General features: G+C 31.9%; 2 protein-coding genes across 3 annotated transcripts; one reads left to right on the forward strand and one right to left on the reverse strand.

Moving 5' to 3' along the window:
• Positions 1–2,139: 2,139 nt before the first annotated feature.
• Positions 2,140–4,924, forward strand: LOC18610705 (putative prolyl 4-hydroxylase 10). 2 transcript variants are annotated; one of them, XM_088802908.1, is made up of 8 exons: positions 2,140–2,437; positions 2,528–2,612; positions 3,096–3,193; positions 3,282–3,379; positions 3,545–3,674; positions 3,777–3,964; positions 4,168–4,256; positions 4,559–4,787. In XM_088802908.1, the coding sequence occupies exons 1-7, from the start codon at positions 2,259–2,261 to the stop codon at positions 4,239–4,241; spliced, it is 852 nt and encodes a 283-aa protein (XP_088659034.1). In that variant the 5' UTR covers positions 2,140–2,258; the 3' UTR covers positions 4,242–4,256; positions 4,559–4,787. The 2 variants fall into 2 exon arrangements, with proteins under 2 accessions (XP_088659034.1, XP_007046593.2); XM_007046531.3 differs by having other exon boundaries at positions 2,141–2,437; positions 4,552–4,924.
• Positions 4,925–5,771: 847 nt separating this feature from the next.
• On the reverse strand, positions 5,772–11,774 carry LOC18610706 (aconitase 1). Its single transcript, XM_007046535.3, has 20 exons — positions 11,649–11,774; positions 11,405–11,509; positions 10,939–11,099; positions 10,719–10,811; positions 10,399–10,584; positions 10,019–10,180; positions 9,637–9,781; positions 9,395–9,537; positions 9,262–9,318; positions 9,091–9,170; positions 8,907–8,982; positions 8,218–8,403; positions 8,018–8,085; positions 7,810–7,928; positions 7,596–7,717; positions 7,328–7,426; positions 6,755–7,234; positions 6,495–6,593; positions 6,141–6,383; positions 5,772–6,049 (listed from the first exon to the last, which is right to left on the reverse strand). Exons 1-20 carry the CDS (start codon positions 11,650–11,652, stop codon positions 5,975–5,977), a joined length of 2,703 nt encoding a protein of 900 aa, XP_007046597.3. The 5' UTR covers positions 11,653–11,774; the 3' UTR covers positions 5,772–5,974.
• Between the last annotated feature and the right edge of the window lie 7,684 nt (positions 11,775–19,458).

A 19,458-nucleotide genomic window follows, 5' to 3' on the forward strand; every position in this document is an offset into this window, starting at 1 on the left:
CTTCTTTCTGTTCTGAGTAAATCCTGTTGTGTTATAAGTTGTTCAATCTGTTTTCTGGTAAACCACTTCAGTTTGGCTCACCTCACGGTCAAGCAATCATGTTAGGTAAACCATTGTCAAATCCAGGATCATGAAATCAAAAACTGAAGGTGAATTTCGACAAAGCAGGAAAGACCTGCATTGAATTAGCGAAACCTTTGGCAGGTTGTGAAGGAAAATAACGTCATTAAATAACCTTTCCACTTACTAGTTGGCCTTGCTTCTGAAAAGGAAGAACGTAAAATGATCCCCTGTAAAGTCCCTGATGTCTTGGCATCTTTGTGGTTAGCAGATAATCTGCAGCAGCTAACAAGGTTCCTCCCAAGGATCTTTGCATGTAGCCAAGGCCATGATGTGTAGCAGGCTTGGAATCCCTCGTGCAGGTTAACATTCCTCATACATATAGACTCCATCCCATTAGAAAAGGTCGCAAAAAGAAAGTAAAAAACAAGTAAAGGAAGAAAAACAGAAACCCCAAACCTGGTAACAACAAAACTAGGAGGCTTTCTTGACTAAAACAGGGCAAAAAGCAAAATGCTGAAGGTGGCTTTCTTATGATTCCAGTCTTTTGCAAAGAACAGCCCAGCCAAATCTTATTATGCAATGCTTTCACATTTCGGAGTTCACAATTTCGCATTGCAATCAATCATTAAACTGAATAATTTCAGGAAATGAAGGAAGGGAGTCGAGACACTAAATCAGAAGGCAATCTCTCTCCTGGAAGCATAACTAGGTAACCAGTGCCCTGCTTTCTTCGCAGCATTAGGAACCCTATTTCAGCAAGAACATGAAAATTTGAAGAATCATAAACAAAACCCTTGACAGATAGAGGTAAAACTTCTTGATCAATCAACATTTCCGCCTTTTTCTTTTGGCAAAACAAGTTCCTCTATGCTAGATAATAAGCTTCTCATAGACCCAATGCAGGCCGGAATGATGAATTCTTTTAACAATTTATGGTAATTCCCAAAGGCAAACATCAGCAAGAAAAGCAATGGTGGGAAAATCCTGTGGTAGACTTGGTACAAGCTGCTGAGAGGTTTGACATTGCTAAAATAATTTAATCTAAACCAATTATGCCATTTGAATATTACCATGTTTTAGCACCACTTCTCCATTATCAACAAATTACACATATATAAAAATAAATAATCCAGCCAAGCAGAAAATAGTTCACTAGACTCTGTCTTTTTAATTCATAATAATAAATAAATCATTAGCACATTCATCGTGAGCTGTATTTAATTAAATTATTATTTTAATTAATTTATGGTGTAATGAAATTAGGCTTAGCATGAAAATTTTATGGATAAGAATGAATTACAACAAATAGCTGTATGTCACATTATTAGGGGTTGGTGAAGAAACAATTTTTATTTGCCATAAGCTTCATATCAAGCTTGCTCTATTAGTAATTTTTTTTTAAAGAATTTAAATTATGAAAAGTGATTTATCAACTCGGAATATCTTTAAAAAATTAAAATATTTGGAGCTAATATTGTTCGAAAAAAGAATCACGTTGCTAATAAGTAAAAGTATAACGAAAATTGGTAAATAAAAAAAAAAATTCAGGAACAAAAGTGTAACAAAAGAGATATGCCCAAAGTATTAACCTATAAGTTTATCCAAGTAAAGGTGAGTATTAATTGGTACAAATTAAGATAATTAATCGACATTGATTAAAATTCGATTAATTTGGTTTTTTTTTTTAAGATTTTAGTGTTAATAGATTAAGAAAAACTATTTATTCAATTTTTTGGTCAATTTTTTAATCTAAAATTTACTATTATTAAAAAATAATCATTAATAATTTATATAATATTATAATCTTTTAATAATATTTCTATATATGATTATATTAAAAGTATTTAGATGTTATTAGTAAATATTAAGCAAAAATTTTTAAATAAAAATGTTAACATACAAATATTATTAATATTAATAATTAAAATCGAGAAAACCAATTTTAATTATTTTAATTTCCGAATATAATGTGATTAATTTTAATTATATTTTATGATATTTTAATTAATTTAATTTAAAAAATTAAAATGAAGCTCATTGTCATTTGACAAAGTCTAAATTTTCACGAGACGTAAAGCCACAAAACATCCCAGCAGTCATACAAAAAGACAGAGCGCTTACTCGTAGCTGGTCTCTTGTTAAAACACCGAATCCAGGAAGTTCCAGATCTCGATCTCCCGAGTTTCAGAATCAAAATGGCGAAACCGAGGTATTCGCGCCTTCCGGCTCGGAAATCGTCATCCTCAACCACGATTCTAACTATGCTGATCATGTTCACCTTCCTGATTTTGATTCTCTTGGCGCTCGGAATCCTTTCGATTCCCAGTAGCAACTCCGGCGATTTGAGCTCGATTAAGCGTAACGCCGTCGACAGGTAAGCTTCGTTTTCGAGATTTTTTTGGTTGACTTGGATGGCGATCTGGTATTAACTGTGGTTGCTTTGGGGACATTTTTGGAATTGCAGAAGTGATGGTGATGAAGGGCAAGGAGAGCAGTGGGTTGAAGTCATCTCCTGGGAGCCTAGAGCTTTTATCTACCATAATTTCTTGGTTAGTTCTTTTTATTTATTAATTTTTGGCTGAAAATGTTGCTTTTTTTTTGCTCCTCTTTAATTTGATTTTTTACTCTAAGCTAAATTATTAACTGTAATTATTAGTTAATTAAGCAAATTGTTCTTCTAAATCTTAGAAAAGTTTCCAGTGTTTATTATCACTTTGAATCACTCATTAGAATGTCAAACATTTTTTAAACTGACAATGTAATGAGAATTATTTATTAAGAACTGTTTGTTAATTGTATACTTAGTAATTTGATGGATCCGCGAAATGTAAGATGATTTAATGCCAAAATTTTTATAGAATTATTCACATCAGGTAAAGAGGAAAAAAGAGGGGAAAATCGCAGGAAGTTAATACTCAAATAATAAATGAATTCATATTCTGTCATCCACTTTGTGGAGCAGATCCTGCTAACTAATTTTTAGTTAGAAAGATTTTATACCTTACAAAGGTCGTCATTTGCTATTTTGGCAGTCCAAGAAGGAATGTGAATACCTAATTGAGCTTGCCAAGCCTCATATGGAAAAGTCAACTGTTGTTGATAGTGAAACTGGCAAGAGTAAGGATAGCAGGTATGTAATTCTCAGTGTTCTAGTTGCATTTTGTTTCCTATCTCTGTGAACTATTTGATTATGTGTGACCATGGATGCGTAATTGCAGGGTACGTACAAGTTCTGGAACGTTTCTGGCTAGAGGACGTGATAAGACTATTAGGAACATTGAGAAAAGGATTGCAGATTTTACCTTCATACCAGTAGGTATGTGCTAGTATCTTGATCAATCCAAATTTACAAGTCAATCAATTGTCTTTCATTAGCGTATTTCTTTCTTCCATATTATCTTGTATTCTTCCTTGGGTTAGTTCTTGCTTTTTATGCTAACTGTGGTTATGAAGTTACTCATGGCAACACACTAATATGCAGAGCATGGGGAAGGGCTTCAAATTCTCCATTATGAAGTCGGCCAAAAATATGAGCCTCACTATGACTACTTCATGGATGAGTTCAATACTAAGAATGGTGGCCAACGCATAGCTACAGTCCTTATGTACCTGTAAGTGACATGACAAACTGTGTTTTTTATCCTAGTGCATTATGTGAAAGTTCACCTTTTTCAGTTCTGTTCTTTTTTTTTTTGTGTTTTACCATTTTACAGCTCAGATGTTGAAGAAGGGGGAGAGACAGTGTTTCCTGCAGCAAAGGGGAATATTAGTGCTGTCCCTTGGTGGAATGAATTATCTGAATGTGGAAAAGGGGGGCTTTCTGTCAAACCAAAGATGGGTGATGCGTTACTTTTCTGGAGCATGAAGCCTGATGCAAGTCTAGATCCTTCAAGTCTGCACGGTTAGTTCTGGCTACTAATTAACTAGCTGCTTATATTGCACAGGAACACTTCCATTTTTGAGCATCATGTCCCTTGAATGTCTTGTTGCATTACTTGGTTGATATCACAATTCACAAGTTAATATCTATTTTCTTTTTCCCCCATACCCTTTCTTTATTCCTTTTCCAGGTTCATCTATAACTAACGATTTTTAATTATCCAGGAGGCTGCCCAGTGATTAGAGGAAATAAGTGGTCGTCTACAAAATGGATTCGTGTCAATGAGTACAAGGTTTAAACAGCCGTTATAAAGGTAACCTTTTCTATCTAGACCCCTTAAAGTAAACTAACGAATATGTCTACATCCTTCAAAAAAGCACCACTTAGCATAAACAAAAAGTTTAGGGAACGGTCAGTCTAGATTATTTTGAATTGAATAGGACATAGCCTGTTACAGCAGATTGCTGAAAGCTACTCATTCTTTTCGAGATAAAGGCATCAGATGAAACATCGAAACCATGGCTCTCCTGCATTATCCCCATTATTCAAACTAGCCTTGCCTGCAAAATGATCTTATACATTATCTCACAAAACGTTTGTTTTCTTAGTTGACAGGAATTGACTTGGATTCCTTACCATCCATGTTGTACTTTGCAAATGTTAAAGTGAGAGCTCTACAGCTATCCTGCTTCACACATGGTGCTCTTTCTTGCTACTATCAATTTTTCGTGTAGTGCTTTCTACCACCTGCTGACTTGGACTCATGCTCCAACCTTGTCTCTTTACCTTTTTATTTTTTAAAATTTATTTTTACGATTTTTACCTCAGTAAAGAGCCTTTTTTATATGTTTCTACCGCTGATAGAATAAAAGTCGGGGAATTTTCACCTGCGTGCCCGAAAGTGTAATGGCTAGCGCAGATGAGTTGATGACATAATGACGTGATTGTATCTAAATGAGAAACACGATATCATTTATTTTACATGTTACAGTCTTTTAAACTCTTCTCATTCCCTCCTGGCCGTTGTAGTACTACTTTTCCGGAAACGTGGCTTTATTTCCATGAGTTTCAGCCGTAGCCTTGGATTGTTCATTTATTTTTATTATAAAATGACAGATTTCACATTAATATATTTAATACAATACATTTTTTAAGTTAAAAATGTGAACTTGTTATAATGATATTAAAATTTATTCAACTCTTCAGATGTCAAGATCAAGATATTTATGTTTTATTAATATTAATTATGTTAGTTCTTGTGGTACTCACTTTGGGATATTAAAATAAGTTGTGTAAATTTTGATTAAAAATGAATAGTTACAAAAGTGATAGGAATAGTTATTTATTCAATTCAATTAAATAAAAAGGATAAATTACTTATTTGTCTCTAATTTGATATATATTATTTTATAGTTCCAATTCCATTATTGACCTAAAATATTAGTACAAAATTCAAAATTAAATTAAAATTGAATATAACGAATTCAGATTGGACCAGAACAAAATTAGGCATAACAATCTTCTATCACAATCCGAGTCTACCCCAAAGAGGTTTGGGCCTAGAGGGCCTGGGCGCGTAGCTAATCTGTACGCTAACCTGACCCCCAAGCGAACGGTGACGTAAGGTTCCCGTACGTGTTTGTTGCACATCAACGCGTTGCCGGAAATTATCATTTATCAATTGATTAGAACACGTGACCATGAATTATTGAATTACGGTACTCGCCCGTCGGTATTTGCATTTTTTTTTTTTGCATGTTTCCCTTTGTCAGAACCTCCTCGAAAAAGTGAGACGGGAGCGATAGGAAAAGAACCAGGAGCACATATCTGGTATCAAACCATGCCTAAGATGGCAACACCCAAAATTTTCCCATCTTTGGTTTCAAATTTTATTCAATAAAACGTTGCTGCAATTTTTCCTTCACATGTCCAAAATTGCCAACCCATATAAAAATAAGCACACAGGGTTAGGAAAGGTTTTGTCAAAGATGCATACCCCGCTTTGTAGACCAATTATTTCTTTTTGCCAAATCACTGTTTCGAGCCGATCAAGTTCCTGATGACGTATTGCAAAATGCCTCCATGGTTGAAATAAGCCAGTTCCACCTGCATGAAAAAGTAACCAAAGGTTCATCCGGAAGGAAATTCAACGACTGGGGTAGCTCTCTTCTGACAAAAACCGAATAAAAGATTTTACCTCCGTATCAAATCGTACAGTACAGGTGAATGACTTGCCACAGTCTGTAGCCACAGTGACATCTTGTCCAGGTCTGATTTCACTCACGGTGTTGGGAAGATCGATGGTATAGCGCTCGTGGCCAGTCAACCCGAGAGTGTCAGCATCCTCTCCAGCCTTGAAACACAGTGGAATGATGCCCATGCCCACCAGATTACTGCGGTGAATTCGCTCAAAGCTCTTGGCAATGACTGCTTTTACACCCTGCGTCCAATATCATTTATGGCATTAGCGAGAGAGACCGGAAAATACATAGCGAGATCTACATTTTTGTAACTCAAAAAAAAAAAAAAAGGATGACGGTGAATGATGTACCAGCAGAACTGGACCTTTGGCAGCCCAGTCCCGAGAACTTCCACTCCCATATTCAACACCAGCCAAAATTATGGTATCCTGTCCTGCGGCCTTGTATCTCTGTCAGATAAAGAAAATTGAAATAATATTACAACTCAATACAACTTCTGCATGAGATGAATGTTAATCAGACGTATTAGTACAATTAATTCAGATAGATCATAAGGCAAAGGCTAAGATTTCAAGGGTAAAAACGTGTTAAATGAGTGGAAATAATTTACCATGGCAACATCATATACAGATAGCTTCTCTCCGGTGGGAATATGAATTGTTTTAGGCCCAACTTCTCCTTTCAATAGTTTGTTCACGATACGGATATTTGCGAAAGTGCCCCTCGCCATAATCTCATCATTACCACGGCGACTTCCATAAGAGTTGAAATCTCTTCTATCTACCCCATGTTCCATGAGGTATTTCGCTGCAGGACTATCTTTGTGGATGCTACCAGCTGGGGAGATGTGATCAGTTGTGATACTGTCTCCCAAGTTAAGCAAGCAGTAAGCATCCTTCACTCCATGCGGACCTGGAGGCGACATGGTCATGCCTTTAAAGTATGGTGGCTCATGGATGTAAGTTGATGTTGGGTCCCAGGAGTAAAGGGTGCTGGAAGGTACAGATAATTGATTCCACATGGGATTTCCTTTGGTGATTGCTTCATATGTAGCTTTGAACATATCAGGCAGCACACTTGAGTGTACAACCTGAAGACAGTACAACAACGAGAAACAATATTAGCTCCAAATATTTTAACTTTTTAAGCCTAGGAGTCAAGGTAAAGAGGCTGAGTAGCTCACAGTAGCTACTTCTTCACTAGAAGGCCAAATGTCCTTGAAAAAGATCTCTTTTCCATCTTTCGCTGTACCAATGGGCTCTGTCACGAAATCAATATCCACCTGCAACATTGTTTCTAATGAGATATAGTCTTGATGCATCAGTTCAGAAAATAAAGAAAGAGGTCCGGATATGTAAGCAGCTAAGTTATGATAAACAGATGACATCATAGGCAGTATACATGTCAATTTATGAGCAGATATCTAATTCTAATCATTTAAAGCTACATACAGTGCCAGCAAGAGCATAGGCAACAACGAGGGGAGGAGAAGCAAGATAATTAGCCCTTGTCAAAGGATGTACGCGTCCTTCAAAGTTTCTGTTTCCAGACAACACAGCTGCAGCCACCATATCTGGAAGCATATGTACAAAACAGCCAAAATGTCAGCTCTCAAATTCTTATGCAAGGACAACCAGGTGTGTTCTCACTAAATTAAGAATTTACCATTTTCAGAGATAGCTGATGCCACAGATTCATCAATATCTCCTGAATTCCCAATGCACGTAGTGCATCCATACCCAACAATATGAAATCCTAACTGATTCAAATACTTCTGCAAGCCACTGCAGTGCATTTCTGAGTTAATAATATGAAATAAGGAAAAATGTTTATTATATGGATAATATATTCCAACAGGTTTATGGAAAAGGACCTCTTTTGCAAGTATTTGGTTACAACCCCAGAGCCTGGAGCAAGACTTGTCTTAATCCATGGCTTGACCTGTTAAAATTATAGTGATATACCAAATATGTAATAAGTACAAACCAAAATATTCTCATTATCAATGAGTTCAATGGTCAGATGATACATGTATGTAGACATAAAAGGTGAAGGAAAGGAGCGAAACCCTACCTCCAATCCTAATTCACAAGCCTTCTTTGCAACCAGAGCAGCTCCTAGCATCACACTAGGATTCGAAGTATTTGTGCAACTAGTAATAGCAGCTATAACCACATCTCCATGCCTCAGCTCGGCTGGAGTCCCACGGAATGAAAACTTTGCAACCTTGTTCTGAGATTCCTTTGGTATAGCAAATCCCTGTAACGAGAGAATGCGGGTAAAATGAACACAGGCAAGAGAACAGGAGATGAAGATGCTGCACTTAACAATTTTTTTCAGCTGATGCTTTAATAGGTGAAAAGTCACGGACTGATGACTTATATTTATTCTCCCAAAGTAGTCAATGATGATAAAATATCTCATTGTCATGCTACTATTCAAGAACTCATTATTTGTCTCAGCATCTCACTCCAGTTGTAAAAACATCAACTTAACCTCAACTCACCCTTACAACATCTTTCAAGACAGTGTCTCTATTTAAATCACTTCTGAGTTATCAAACTGAAATAAGGTGCAAGGAAAAATTCTTATCTAGTAATGCATAAATGATTTGTTCTAAGCCATTTCATTCTGTCTAAATTTCTTGTAACTTATAAGGCAATAGTACTCTTAACATCTAAATGTCCCCATAACCACTGCAGCTGTTTAAAGAAAGCACACTACAGACCCATGCCTAATTTATGAAGAATTAAAGATTATACCTTAAATCCAACTCTGTTGTCTAAGCATGCGTGCCAATCAGCTTTCATTTCTTTCAAAGGAACTCGATCATGTGGCCTGCCATACAGCAGTCAGACCCACCACAAATGACAGAAATACCAGAAATTAAACAAAGTTTTTCGTGTTAAAAAGGATTGAAGATTTTGCATATCTAGAAAGCTTTACCTCTTGGGCCCTGATATACAGGGTTCAACATCCTCAAGTTTCAAGTCCAAGTACGTAGAGTACACTTTCTCAGTCTGAGGCTGAGTTCAGAGAACAAATTCTCAGTAAGAACTGCACGCTGAAAATTTTGTATGAAATTCTAGAAGAAAGAACCTAATGTGTAAAACTTACCTCACTGTAGTCCACAAACATCTTATTGGCCCGTAAATAGGATTCTATCATAGCAATCTACATTTTTGTTCATAAGTCAGTAAATCAAAGGTTGATATATCAATTGAAACAAAGATTTAACCTAAGGACTTACAGTCTCGTCACTTCTGCCAGTCAGTCGTAGATACTGCAGAGTAACATGATCCACAGGGAAAAATCCCATGGTTGCACCATACTCAGGAGACATGTTGGCAATAGTGGCACGGTCTGCTAAGGACAATTCCCTCATGCCTTCCCCTGAGTAGAAAAGTTGAAGCAATATCTATCATGAGATAAAAGAAGCAGCACAGAAACAATGAATATGTAATGACATAGTGGTTCTATCGAAGACTATACCATAGAATTCCACAAACTTGCCAACAACCCCATGCTTCCTCAGCATTTGCGTAACAGTCAACACCAAATCAGTAGCCGTCACACCATTCCTCAATTTTCCTAATAGTTTAAACCCAACAACACCTGGCAAGACCATGCTCATGGGCTGCATTCAAAAAGGCAAGTATAAATTCATTAGCCAAGGGATTTTGCCTGCAAACTAGTAATTCACAAATTAAAAGTTCACCCTTCCAGCTATGTGTTAAGAGAAAGAAGAAATGCATCAATGCCAATTCGACACTTAAACAGACAATTAGCTCCATCAATTTTCTCTTTTTCTTCCTTACTATGCTATCCACGCCTTTCTATAACACATGAACCTAATAGTAATTAACTATTTTACCTGGCCAAGCATGGCAGCTTCTGCTTCTATACCACCAACACCCCAGCCAGCAACACCCAATCCATCAATCATAGTTGTATGTGAGTCTGTTCCAACAACACTATCAGGGTAAAGCACGCCATTTGTGTTGAAAACGACTCTGCCAAGATATTCTAAATTGACCTGCAAACCAAGATAACAGAAACTTAGTTTGTGACACAAAGATGCTGCACAAACACATGTATTATGTTTCCATGCTAAACCAAGCTCACCAGCATGCAATTCGTTTCCCCCTTCTTTGACACTAAAACTGATTATTTGCAAGAATAGTGGCATTTACTTTGTTACAGCCAATCAAAAAATGATTATGGTCTCTTCATGTAATGTAAAATGTTTGCTACCTGATGTACTATTCCTGATCCAGGAGGAACAACAAGCATGTTATCGAATGCATTTGAACCCCACTTGAGAAAAGCAAATCTTTCTTTGTTTCGTTTGAATTCAAGTTCCATGTTTGCCTGCACTGCATTTTCTGACCTTGCCACATCAACCTGAACTGAGTGATCAATAACAAGATCTACAGGAACCTGCACACATCATTATTTTTCATCATGTACCATCGCTTAAAACAGTTCTCGTGGCACTTACAAAATGAACAGCTCAAAATAAACATTGCTTTGATTAGTTCAATAGCATCGTTAAGAATAATTATATAACTCACCAATGGATTAATTTTATTAGAATTACCACCAAGATTGTTCATAGCATCTCGCATGCAGGCAAGATCAACAACAGCAGGAACACCGGTAAAATCCTGATAAACAGAGAACATCATTAAACACAACCATTCCTACAAATGCAAACTCACATTCAAATTTTTTTAACTCATTATGATTACAGCAAATCACACCATTGTAAAAAAGTTCGGATTCAGAGCAAACCTGAAGCAGCACTCGAGCTGGCTTAAACGGAATCTCAACTTGTTTGGGAGATGTGTTCTCCCAATCAATGATCTTCTCGACATCCTTACTCTTAACTTGAAACTCATCGCAGTTACGTATCGCGGATTCAAGAAGTATTTTAATAGAGTAAGGAAGTTTATCTGCACAACAAGTATCAATCAAAATCTCAAATCGATCAAAACCTAAAACAGCCTCTGTTTGGTTGAAGAGAAAACGCAAGAAAATAAACGAAAGTGAAAACAGAGCTTCGATTTCTATCCTTTTCTCTACTATAAGTTGACCGATTTGAGTAATCAGTCAACCACCTCCAGATTAGCTCAAAAACGCACAGATTCATTTCACAACATTAATCTTCATTTCTTTTCCTGTCATCTCTCCGAAACGAAATCCAAAATCTAAAGAGAAAAAATAAGTTTTAAAACAGTGATCAAAAGAAAGAACTGACCGATCCTTGGATCATCGAGAGCAGGTAAACTATAGTATTTCCCGAATTCACCACCACCCGGCTTCTCCAAAGTCTTCAAAATGCTGTTGAAAGGATTCTCTGTAGCTAGAATTAAGTTCAAACAAAAAAAAAAACAACAGATTCAAAATCAGTTCGTTAAGTAACTAACCGGGACTTTTCCAAGTCCAGCAAAACGAAAACCGGAGAGAAGATTAAGAAATGGAAGCTAATATTATTAAACTACCCATAGCAATGATCCAGGAAAAGACTGATTGACGAAAGCGAGATCTAGAGAGTGTGCGCGAGGCGTGTCTCGGTGGGTAGGTGAGCCTTCGTTTCTCGGGAAGTAGATATTATGCGAGCTCAAAGTCTGGCAAAGCAAAAAAAAAAATTATATTGGACGTATTTTAGTGTATAAAATCTATATTACCATTTTACTAATACATAATAAATTTAAATATTATAATTTTTTAAAATTTTATTTTAAAAATTATAGGAGCAGGAAAAAATTATGTTTGGTGTAATGTCAATTATATAAAATTTATATATTAGTTTTGTTAATAAATAAATTTAAAAAATTGTAAACTTTGACATTCATTTATAACATATAAATATTATATATTACAGTACATAAATATATAAACCTAAAAATATATTTACAAAAGCAGAACAAAACCTTTTGAGGAAAAAGTAAAATTTGGAATCAGGGGAGATGCAATGTACAATGCGGCTTGTTTTGTCGTATATTCTGAGGTGCTCATTACTTTTTAGTACTGAGTTTTTTTTATTTCCAAGGTGGGCTCGTGCTCGGCGCTCTCCTCCCTCCCACCGCCGTCCAATTTTTATGTTGTCAGATTGTTCTGGCGGAGATCAGCTTCGGGGGCTTGTCATTTCAATCCAAATCAAATCTCCCAACGACCCGTGTCTTTCACTCGTTCTTATCCTTTGATTTTTCTTTCGTAGACTGATATTATTACTTTATCTAGATTTTATTAAATAAAAGAAAATCCATGCACGTAATGATTAAGCATTTATTTGACTGACTATTTTGCAAAATCAGGATTTTGTATTTGGAATAAAAATCATTTTTATAAAACAGTTATGTTAAAATTTTTATATTTAATAAAAATATAAAATAATTAAATAAAAATTATATAAATAACTTCACTGATATATTATGTATAAAATAAAAGATATTTTTTTAATAATTATTGCATATTAATATTTGATATTTTTAATTAAGTTTCACGATCTTACATAATATTAATCACTAAATCAATACCAAAGTCTCACTTTTCAAAAAAAATTTAAAATTTCAAATGATTTACTTTTTAATAAAAAATATTAACAAACTTTTAAAAAAATCATATGACTTTTTATTTTAAGTTTCATTTTTTTATTTCCATTTGGTAGAAAAAAAGAACAAGAGGTGGTTGGTTTTAAGATATCGTCAAAGTGAGATTTGAGAAATAATTCTACTGTAATGAGTATTATTTTAATTTTTTAATTTATTAAAATTAATTATTAATTAATTATTGTGAAAACTCTCATCAAATAAAAAAATTATTATAAAGATAAAATTGTAAAAATATAAAAATATATTATAAAAGTTTTAAAACTTTTGGATAGCAGTAGCCCTATTGGCTCTCATTCGCTCCGCCTCTTTGGACCCTGATTATATTGTTTTGAGTAATTGTAGTTATTTAATCATAAAAAGATACACGACAATTATACATTAAAATAATAATATTTAAATTAATCTTAAAAATAATCTAGATTCTCATGTTCGTATATTTACACAATACCAAAAAATTTTGATAGTTTTGCTCTCTTTTTTTAATTATTTTTAATAAAATGACAAGCAAGAAGAAAAATGTCACATGTCACCCATAAACAAAGAGTTACGCCTTTGAAAGTGCTACCTTTCTTCACGTCTCTTCTAGCAATTGTTTTACAAATTTAAAGACAGTTTGATATTTTCTATTCATGTTCGAATATGACGTGGTTTTGATTATGTGCTCGATTTTATATCACATATTTTTATTTATTTATGTTTAAATATGACGTGACTGGATTATATAATCAAGTAATTTATTTTGCATTTCTTATTTACATATTAATTATTAAAATTAAAATGTTCTTTTCGCCTCTCATTGTTATTAAAACGAAGCAGCCAACAAATACCATTTTTCCAATGGTTTCTTCAAAATCTGAATTTTTTTTTATAATTATTTTATTTGGTAGGGGTGAGTAAATGTAAATCGAATCGAACAATCTAACTGAATCAAAATAAGTTCGATTTTTTCGATTCAGTCAGTTTGGTTTTTTGGATAATTCGATTAGAATAGTTTGGTTATTAAAATTAATTCGGTTCGGTTTCAATTAGAAAAATTTCTAACCGAACTAACCAAACTTAAATAAAGGTATTACTGGAATTTTGCATAAAAAATAAATCATAAACCTAATCTCTTCTCCTCTTTAGCTCCTATTTAATTATATGAATATCCATATTATTTATTATAATTTTTTATCATCATTTTTTAATATTTTTGTAATATTGATTTATTAAAAAATAACATAAATAAATATATACAAACAAAAAAATTTATCAAATTCGGTTTTTGAAAATCGAACCGAACTAACTGAATTAATTTGATTTCGATTAATTCGGTTATTTGTATAGCTCGGTTCGATTTCAGTTATTTTTAAATATGAATTCTATTAGCTCGGTTATTAAATATTCAAAATCGAATTAATAAAAATAACCGTTTGTACACTTCTATTATTTGATAATGAAATGTGTTTAATCTAAGAAAATTCCATTCATGAGAAACTTGATCATTCTCTGTTCACTTATTATTTGGGTCAGCCCTACTTCTGTAGACACCAAGTCAAGTTTGATTTTCGTAGACAATGCCAAGTAAAGTTGTAATTAAATGAATCATAAGAATAATAATTCGATTGTATGTACAAAAAAATAAAACAGATAACATATGTCAATTTAGCTACAATTGCAAATCTTTTTGTACATTATTTTCATGATCTCGTGATTCTTTGATCATTTTTATGCAATCGCTTAAGTTTAATAATTCAAGTATTTAAAAAATAAAAAATCATATAAACATAATAACAATCGATACAATAATTGTAATTTATTATTTCATTGATGTAAAGTATAAAAAAAACCATACAAAAGCTTTTTCTTTTTTCTTTTACCAAGTTGGAACCAAAATTAAATGTTATGCAATCACAATTTGGTTAAAATTCAGTTCTATATATCAATATAATCTCAAAATATGGAGATAACATATTTAACAATATCATATGTTAATTCATTCATTAATAATACGAGAAAATTATTAAAATTTTTACTTGGTTAGTGCAGGAGTAGAGCTACTCTCGTAGTTCCTTTTTTTTTTTTTGGTTCTTAATTTTTAATTCCCCACTTTCCATCCATAGCAGTGACGAAAACCAGTGGACTACTGCCCACGGCTTCACGAGGTTGGTGGAAAGTTTGTGACACATTTTCTTCGTTAAAAGCTTAATTAATTATAATTATACTTTGTAAATGGCTTACGAATTGCAGCACAAGATTTGCAGCCCCCAGGTCATTGTTTAGCTTACCCACCATTAAAAATGTGAGAGAAAATAAAAAACATAGCATTGTTTAAGCATTTTATTTTTAGTCACGCTTGAATTTCCATTGGAGAGCAGACTGCAATTTGGAATTATACTAAGAGTGAACAAAATCAGAGGTGGTTAGGCTCAGATTTTTTCTTCTACTCTTTTGAAACAAGAAGAAGAAGAAGAAGAAGAATCATCGTTACATCAGCAAATATTTTCTTATTTCATCGACAATCGACACAACAATACCAACTGCATTTAATTTAAAATCAATCAATAATAATTTTTTATATTATTCAAATTTTTAAAATCGACATATAACTTAAAATCAATTGATATTGAGAATTTTCGAATTTGCTTCACTAAATCTTCCCCTACTAAACAAATATAGATTTGTAATTACTTTATATATAGTCTCTTTGATGAGGGCATATATGTTCCCTGAATTGGGAGGTAAGTAAAGATTTTCTAGCTGCTTCATTAATTCCTCTAAACTTCCATTTTCTCTATGCTTCTTCCCTCCAAAATTCTGAAAGAATATTTGAAAATTTGCTGCTAAATGTGATAATAATTTTGGGGTTTCGATCAATTTACTCAAAAGCTGTTATAATTTATTTTTTGAGGTTAAAAAATATGTAATTAAATTTTAAAAAACTCGCATTCAAATATTTGATTTATTGATTTGTGTATAATTTTCTACTTAAATAATAAGATTCGAAATCCCTTATTCAAAATAAAAAAAACCTTAATTATCAATCTAATTAAAAAAGTATTAGCATATCTTCTCTTTTTGTTTTAAATGTTCGTTTGTTTTTTTTTTTATGAACAAAAAAAGAAACAGAGAGAACATATCTTTCGGATAAATCAAGCCAATTAATTAATAAACATATAAGCAATATTCAAATAAAAAAAAAGGGAATAAAAATTAGCATGCAAGCGTGAAGAGGGAGAAGAAGCTGTAATTTTGAAGGCATCATTTCCACACCTAAAATTCCTTTTTTAAGCGTGACGGAAAGACATAAGAAAAAGATGGACATGGACAAGTCCTTGATCGAAGCTTTGAAGGATGTATGTATCATGTTCCAATGGTGATGGTTGTGGTCATCCACGGTTTAGATGCTGCATCATTTCTTCCATCAATGGCATCACCATCTTAATTATTAAATTAATGACGTGCAAGATTTCGTTGCTGCCTTCTTTTGATTTTATGCACTTTTTTTTTTCTGAAAAAAAATTGAAATAAAACTAATCTCAAACAAAGTTTTTTTTTTTTTTTGTATTTGCATTTTAAGTTATTATTTTTTGTTTAATTGATTTTTTGACAAATTAAAAAAACGAAAAATGGAAATTAAACAGATGAAATAGGCGTCAACTAATTATTTCAGCATAATTATGGAATAAGATTAGGAATAATGAAAGCTTTTGTTTAAAAATTTTTTCAAGTGAAAAATTAGAAAAGTTTCCTGGTTTTTATATATGTTTGGTTTGGAGGATAGAATAGCCATTCATTCCTATTCTTACTCTTTTTTTAATACTTAATTTGGTTAAAAGGAGTAACTATTTATTAGGATGATCATTCAAGGAGATGAGGAAATAGTCAATACCAAGATTCCTTGATATTGGATATTCCAAAAAGAAAGAAATAAAGTAAAAATATTAATAGACAAAAATGTGCTTCATTAATTTAAAAAATTGTCATATTATATTTATTTTGTACAATTTCTTTCTCTCTTCCCAACTACCTTTCTTATTCTCCCACTAAATTAAAATGACTTTAAAATTTAAAAAATAAAAATTTTAAATAAATTTTAAATAAAAAGGTTTATGTTTTAATTATATATTATAAAAAGTTAATATTTTAAAATTAAAAATTAAATTGAAATTTTAATTATTTTTTTTATATTTTTAAAAAATAATAAAATTAATGTTTTAATTATAAATATTTTAATTTAAAAATGATAATAAATGGTATTTTTGTTATTTATCATTTATTTTTAATTATTCCTAAAACTATTCCTATTAATCAAATATTATAAAAATTCATAATAACAATTCTTACCCTATTCTATTCTCATGAAACAATTTCTTAATGTCTGTTTGACCTAACTTTTTTTTAATTTATCTACCTCTTAAATACAGAAGTCAGGTCAAATAAGATTTTGATAAGTTATTAAAAAATTTAGATTATTTTTTAAAGAACAAAATAAAAAAAATTCAAGAAAAACTATAAAGCGGAGCTTTCTCTTCTCTTCTTTAAAAAACATAAAAAATTTTTATTTTTGCTTCAAAAATGTCCTCTCATCTATTAAAAATAATCCCTACATTACATTATAAAAAAATCCTTTATGACAAATTTAATCAAAATTATAATTTATTAAAAAAACTTATAAAAATAAATTTATCAAATAATTTAAACTTAATTTTAAAAATTATTATTTTTTATAAAAATTTTATAATAACTTTTAAATTAAAAAAAATTAAATCAAACAAAATTTATTTTATCCTTACAAAATAACTATTTTATTTCCACTCGATTTCATTTTGATGGACCATACACACTCTTGGGAGCATCATTCATTATTTATTGACATAAAAGGTCCTTTGTGTTTGAAATGTACAAAGATGATCCGTGTTTCTTTCCTTTCTTCTCTGACCAATACAGAAGAAGATTTTTTCCACTTCATTTTTTTATTGTTAAACGGGAAATTATCATCATTATTAAGGTGACCACGTAGCCATCTGTTCATTACAAACCTATCTAAGGAAACAAATAATGTGAAAATCATTTGTTTTTACGTTTTAAACATGTTTAATACTTTTTAATATGAAAAAGTAAAAAAAAATTATAAAGAATTAAAATATTAAATATCTAAAAAGAATTCATCTTAAGACATGTCGGTAAAAAAAAAAAAAACTCAACAACCAAAATTTGAGATTCTAAACTATTTGGAGCAAGTAGGTCAGCAGCCTTGCTTATTTCCCGGAAATTATCCATGCTGCTGACAAATGGAATCATCAACACATCCCAAACTTTTTTATTTATGGCAACTTTTCATTTTTTTTGGTATTATTACTATCTAGAATAGGCAAAGAACTACAAAAAAAAAGAAAAAGAAAAAAAGGAGGTAGACCCAAAATTTGAATGATAGTTCAAAGCTTTAAATACCTACATATACATAGGCAATGTCACAGTCATTCAACCGAAAACAAACAAGGCCAACTTTCCTGGGAAATTGTGTTGATGAAAATTCGGTGCCAAAAACGAGTTAAGACGAAAAAGAGAATCCAGAGGTTGGTTAGTTGGGAAATAGTATCGGACAAGGAAAAATAAAAAGAAAAAGAAACCCTTTTGGGTTTTTGTCAACGACAGAGAGATCCAAAGGTAAAAATAAATAAATAAATAAATAAATAAATTTGAGACAGAGATTTTGGTTAATTGAACGGATCTGTGTTTGAGGAACAAGGTTGTTGTGGTTCAAGTGGCTCCAATCAGTTACCTATAATTCTCACCGCCTAAAAGTCTAAATTGAGCAGCCTCATTAATAAGCTCACAACAATATCAAAATAAAATATATTTTCGCCTGTTTTATAATTTTTAAAAATATCTTAATATGATTATTTTATATTTTATATTTAAAATATATTAAAATAAAAATTTTATTTAATTTATATAAAATTAAAAATAATTAATTAAATTAATGTATAATTTATTCAAATTTAATCCTTTATCATTTCAATTCGTCGCAAAAAAAATAAAATTAAACAAGTCCTATCAATTACCATATGATTCAAAGTCTAAAACGTATTAATAAGTGTCCTGAAATATCAAAAGAAAAAATAAAATACCTTTCAATCGTTATATTTTGTTTTTTAAGATATCTTAATATGAAAATATTTTATTTTAAATATTTAATATTTTTTAAATATAAAAGTTATATATTTTAAAAATAACACAAAAGTAAATTAACATAGTGAATCGAATTGGTAAAAAAAAAAAATCAACTAAGGTTTAAGTTTGTACCACTTGTACAAATGTGACGAATCACATGAGCTAAAAATAAATAAATAAAAAATTGAGGAAAATTCTCTCTCTCTCTTGCTTTAATGGAAAACGAGTGATCCATCATCCATCCTACGTCGATGAGTCCATGCTAGATTTTCAAAAGCTCAAAAAAGAAGCTTCTTTCCTGCACCTCTCTCGTGGTCTTTTGACAATGAACACTATTACCAATTAATTTAAAATTAATAATATTATTTAATTTTATTAAATTAAAAGGAGAGAAAGAGAAAAGAGAAAGCAAAGAGAGATTTTCTTCCATCCACAAGACAGAAATTTTCATGTTTCAAAGAAAACAGGTAGAGAGAGAAAGAGGGTTGCATCAAAGAAATTGAAGCTTTAAATACGAGTTGGTTGATTTGCTCTCTGGGCC

The sequence above is a fragment of the Theobroma cacao genome, chromosome 1 (assembly GCF_053813885.1).
Source record: "Theobroma cacao isolate CCN51 chromosome 1, ASM5381388v1, whole genome shotgun sequence".
Lineage (NCBI taxonomy): Eukaryota > Viridiplantae > Streptophyta > Magnoliopsida > Malvales > Malvaceae > Theobroma > Theobroma cacao.

What these genes read in the sequence shown, in the direction of transcription:
- LOC18610705 (XM_088802908.1), top strand. Translation starts at nt 2,259, where the DNA reads ATGGCGAAACCGAGGTATTCGCGCCTTCCGGCTCGGAAATCGTCATCC. An exon ending in AAGCGTAACGCCGTCGACAG is followed by an intron (nt 2,438 to 2,527) that starts GTAAGCTTCGTT and finishes TTGGAATTGCAG; the next exon opens with AAGTGATGGTGATGAAGGGC. An exon ending in AGATCCTTCAAGTCTGCACG is followed by an intron (nt 3,965 to 4,167) that starts GTTAGTTCTGGC and finishes TTAATTATCCAG; the next exon opens with GAGGCTGCCCAGTGATTAGA.
- LOC18610706 (XM_007046535.3), bottom strand. An exon ending in ACCAAATACTTGCAAAAGAG is followed by an intron (nt 7,929 to 8,017) that starts GTCCTTTTCCAT and finishes AATGCACTGCAG; the next exon opens with TGGCTTGCAGAAGTATTTGA. An exon ending in ATCAGCTATCTCTGAAAATG is followed by an intron (nt 7,718 to 7,809) that starts GTAAATTCTTAA and finishes ATATGCTTCCAG; the next exon opens with ATATGGTGGCTGCAGCTGTG.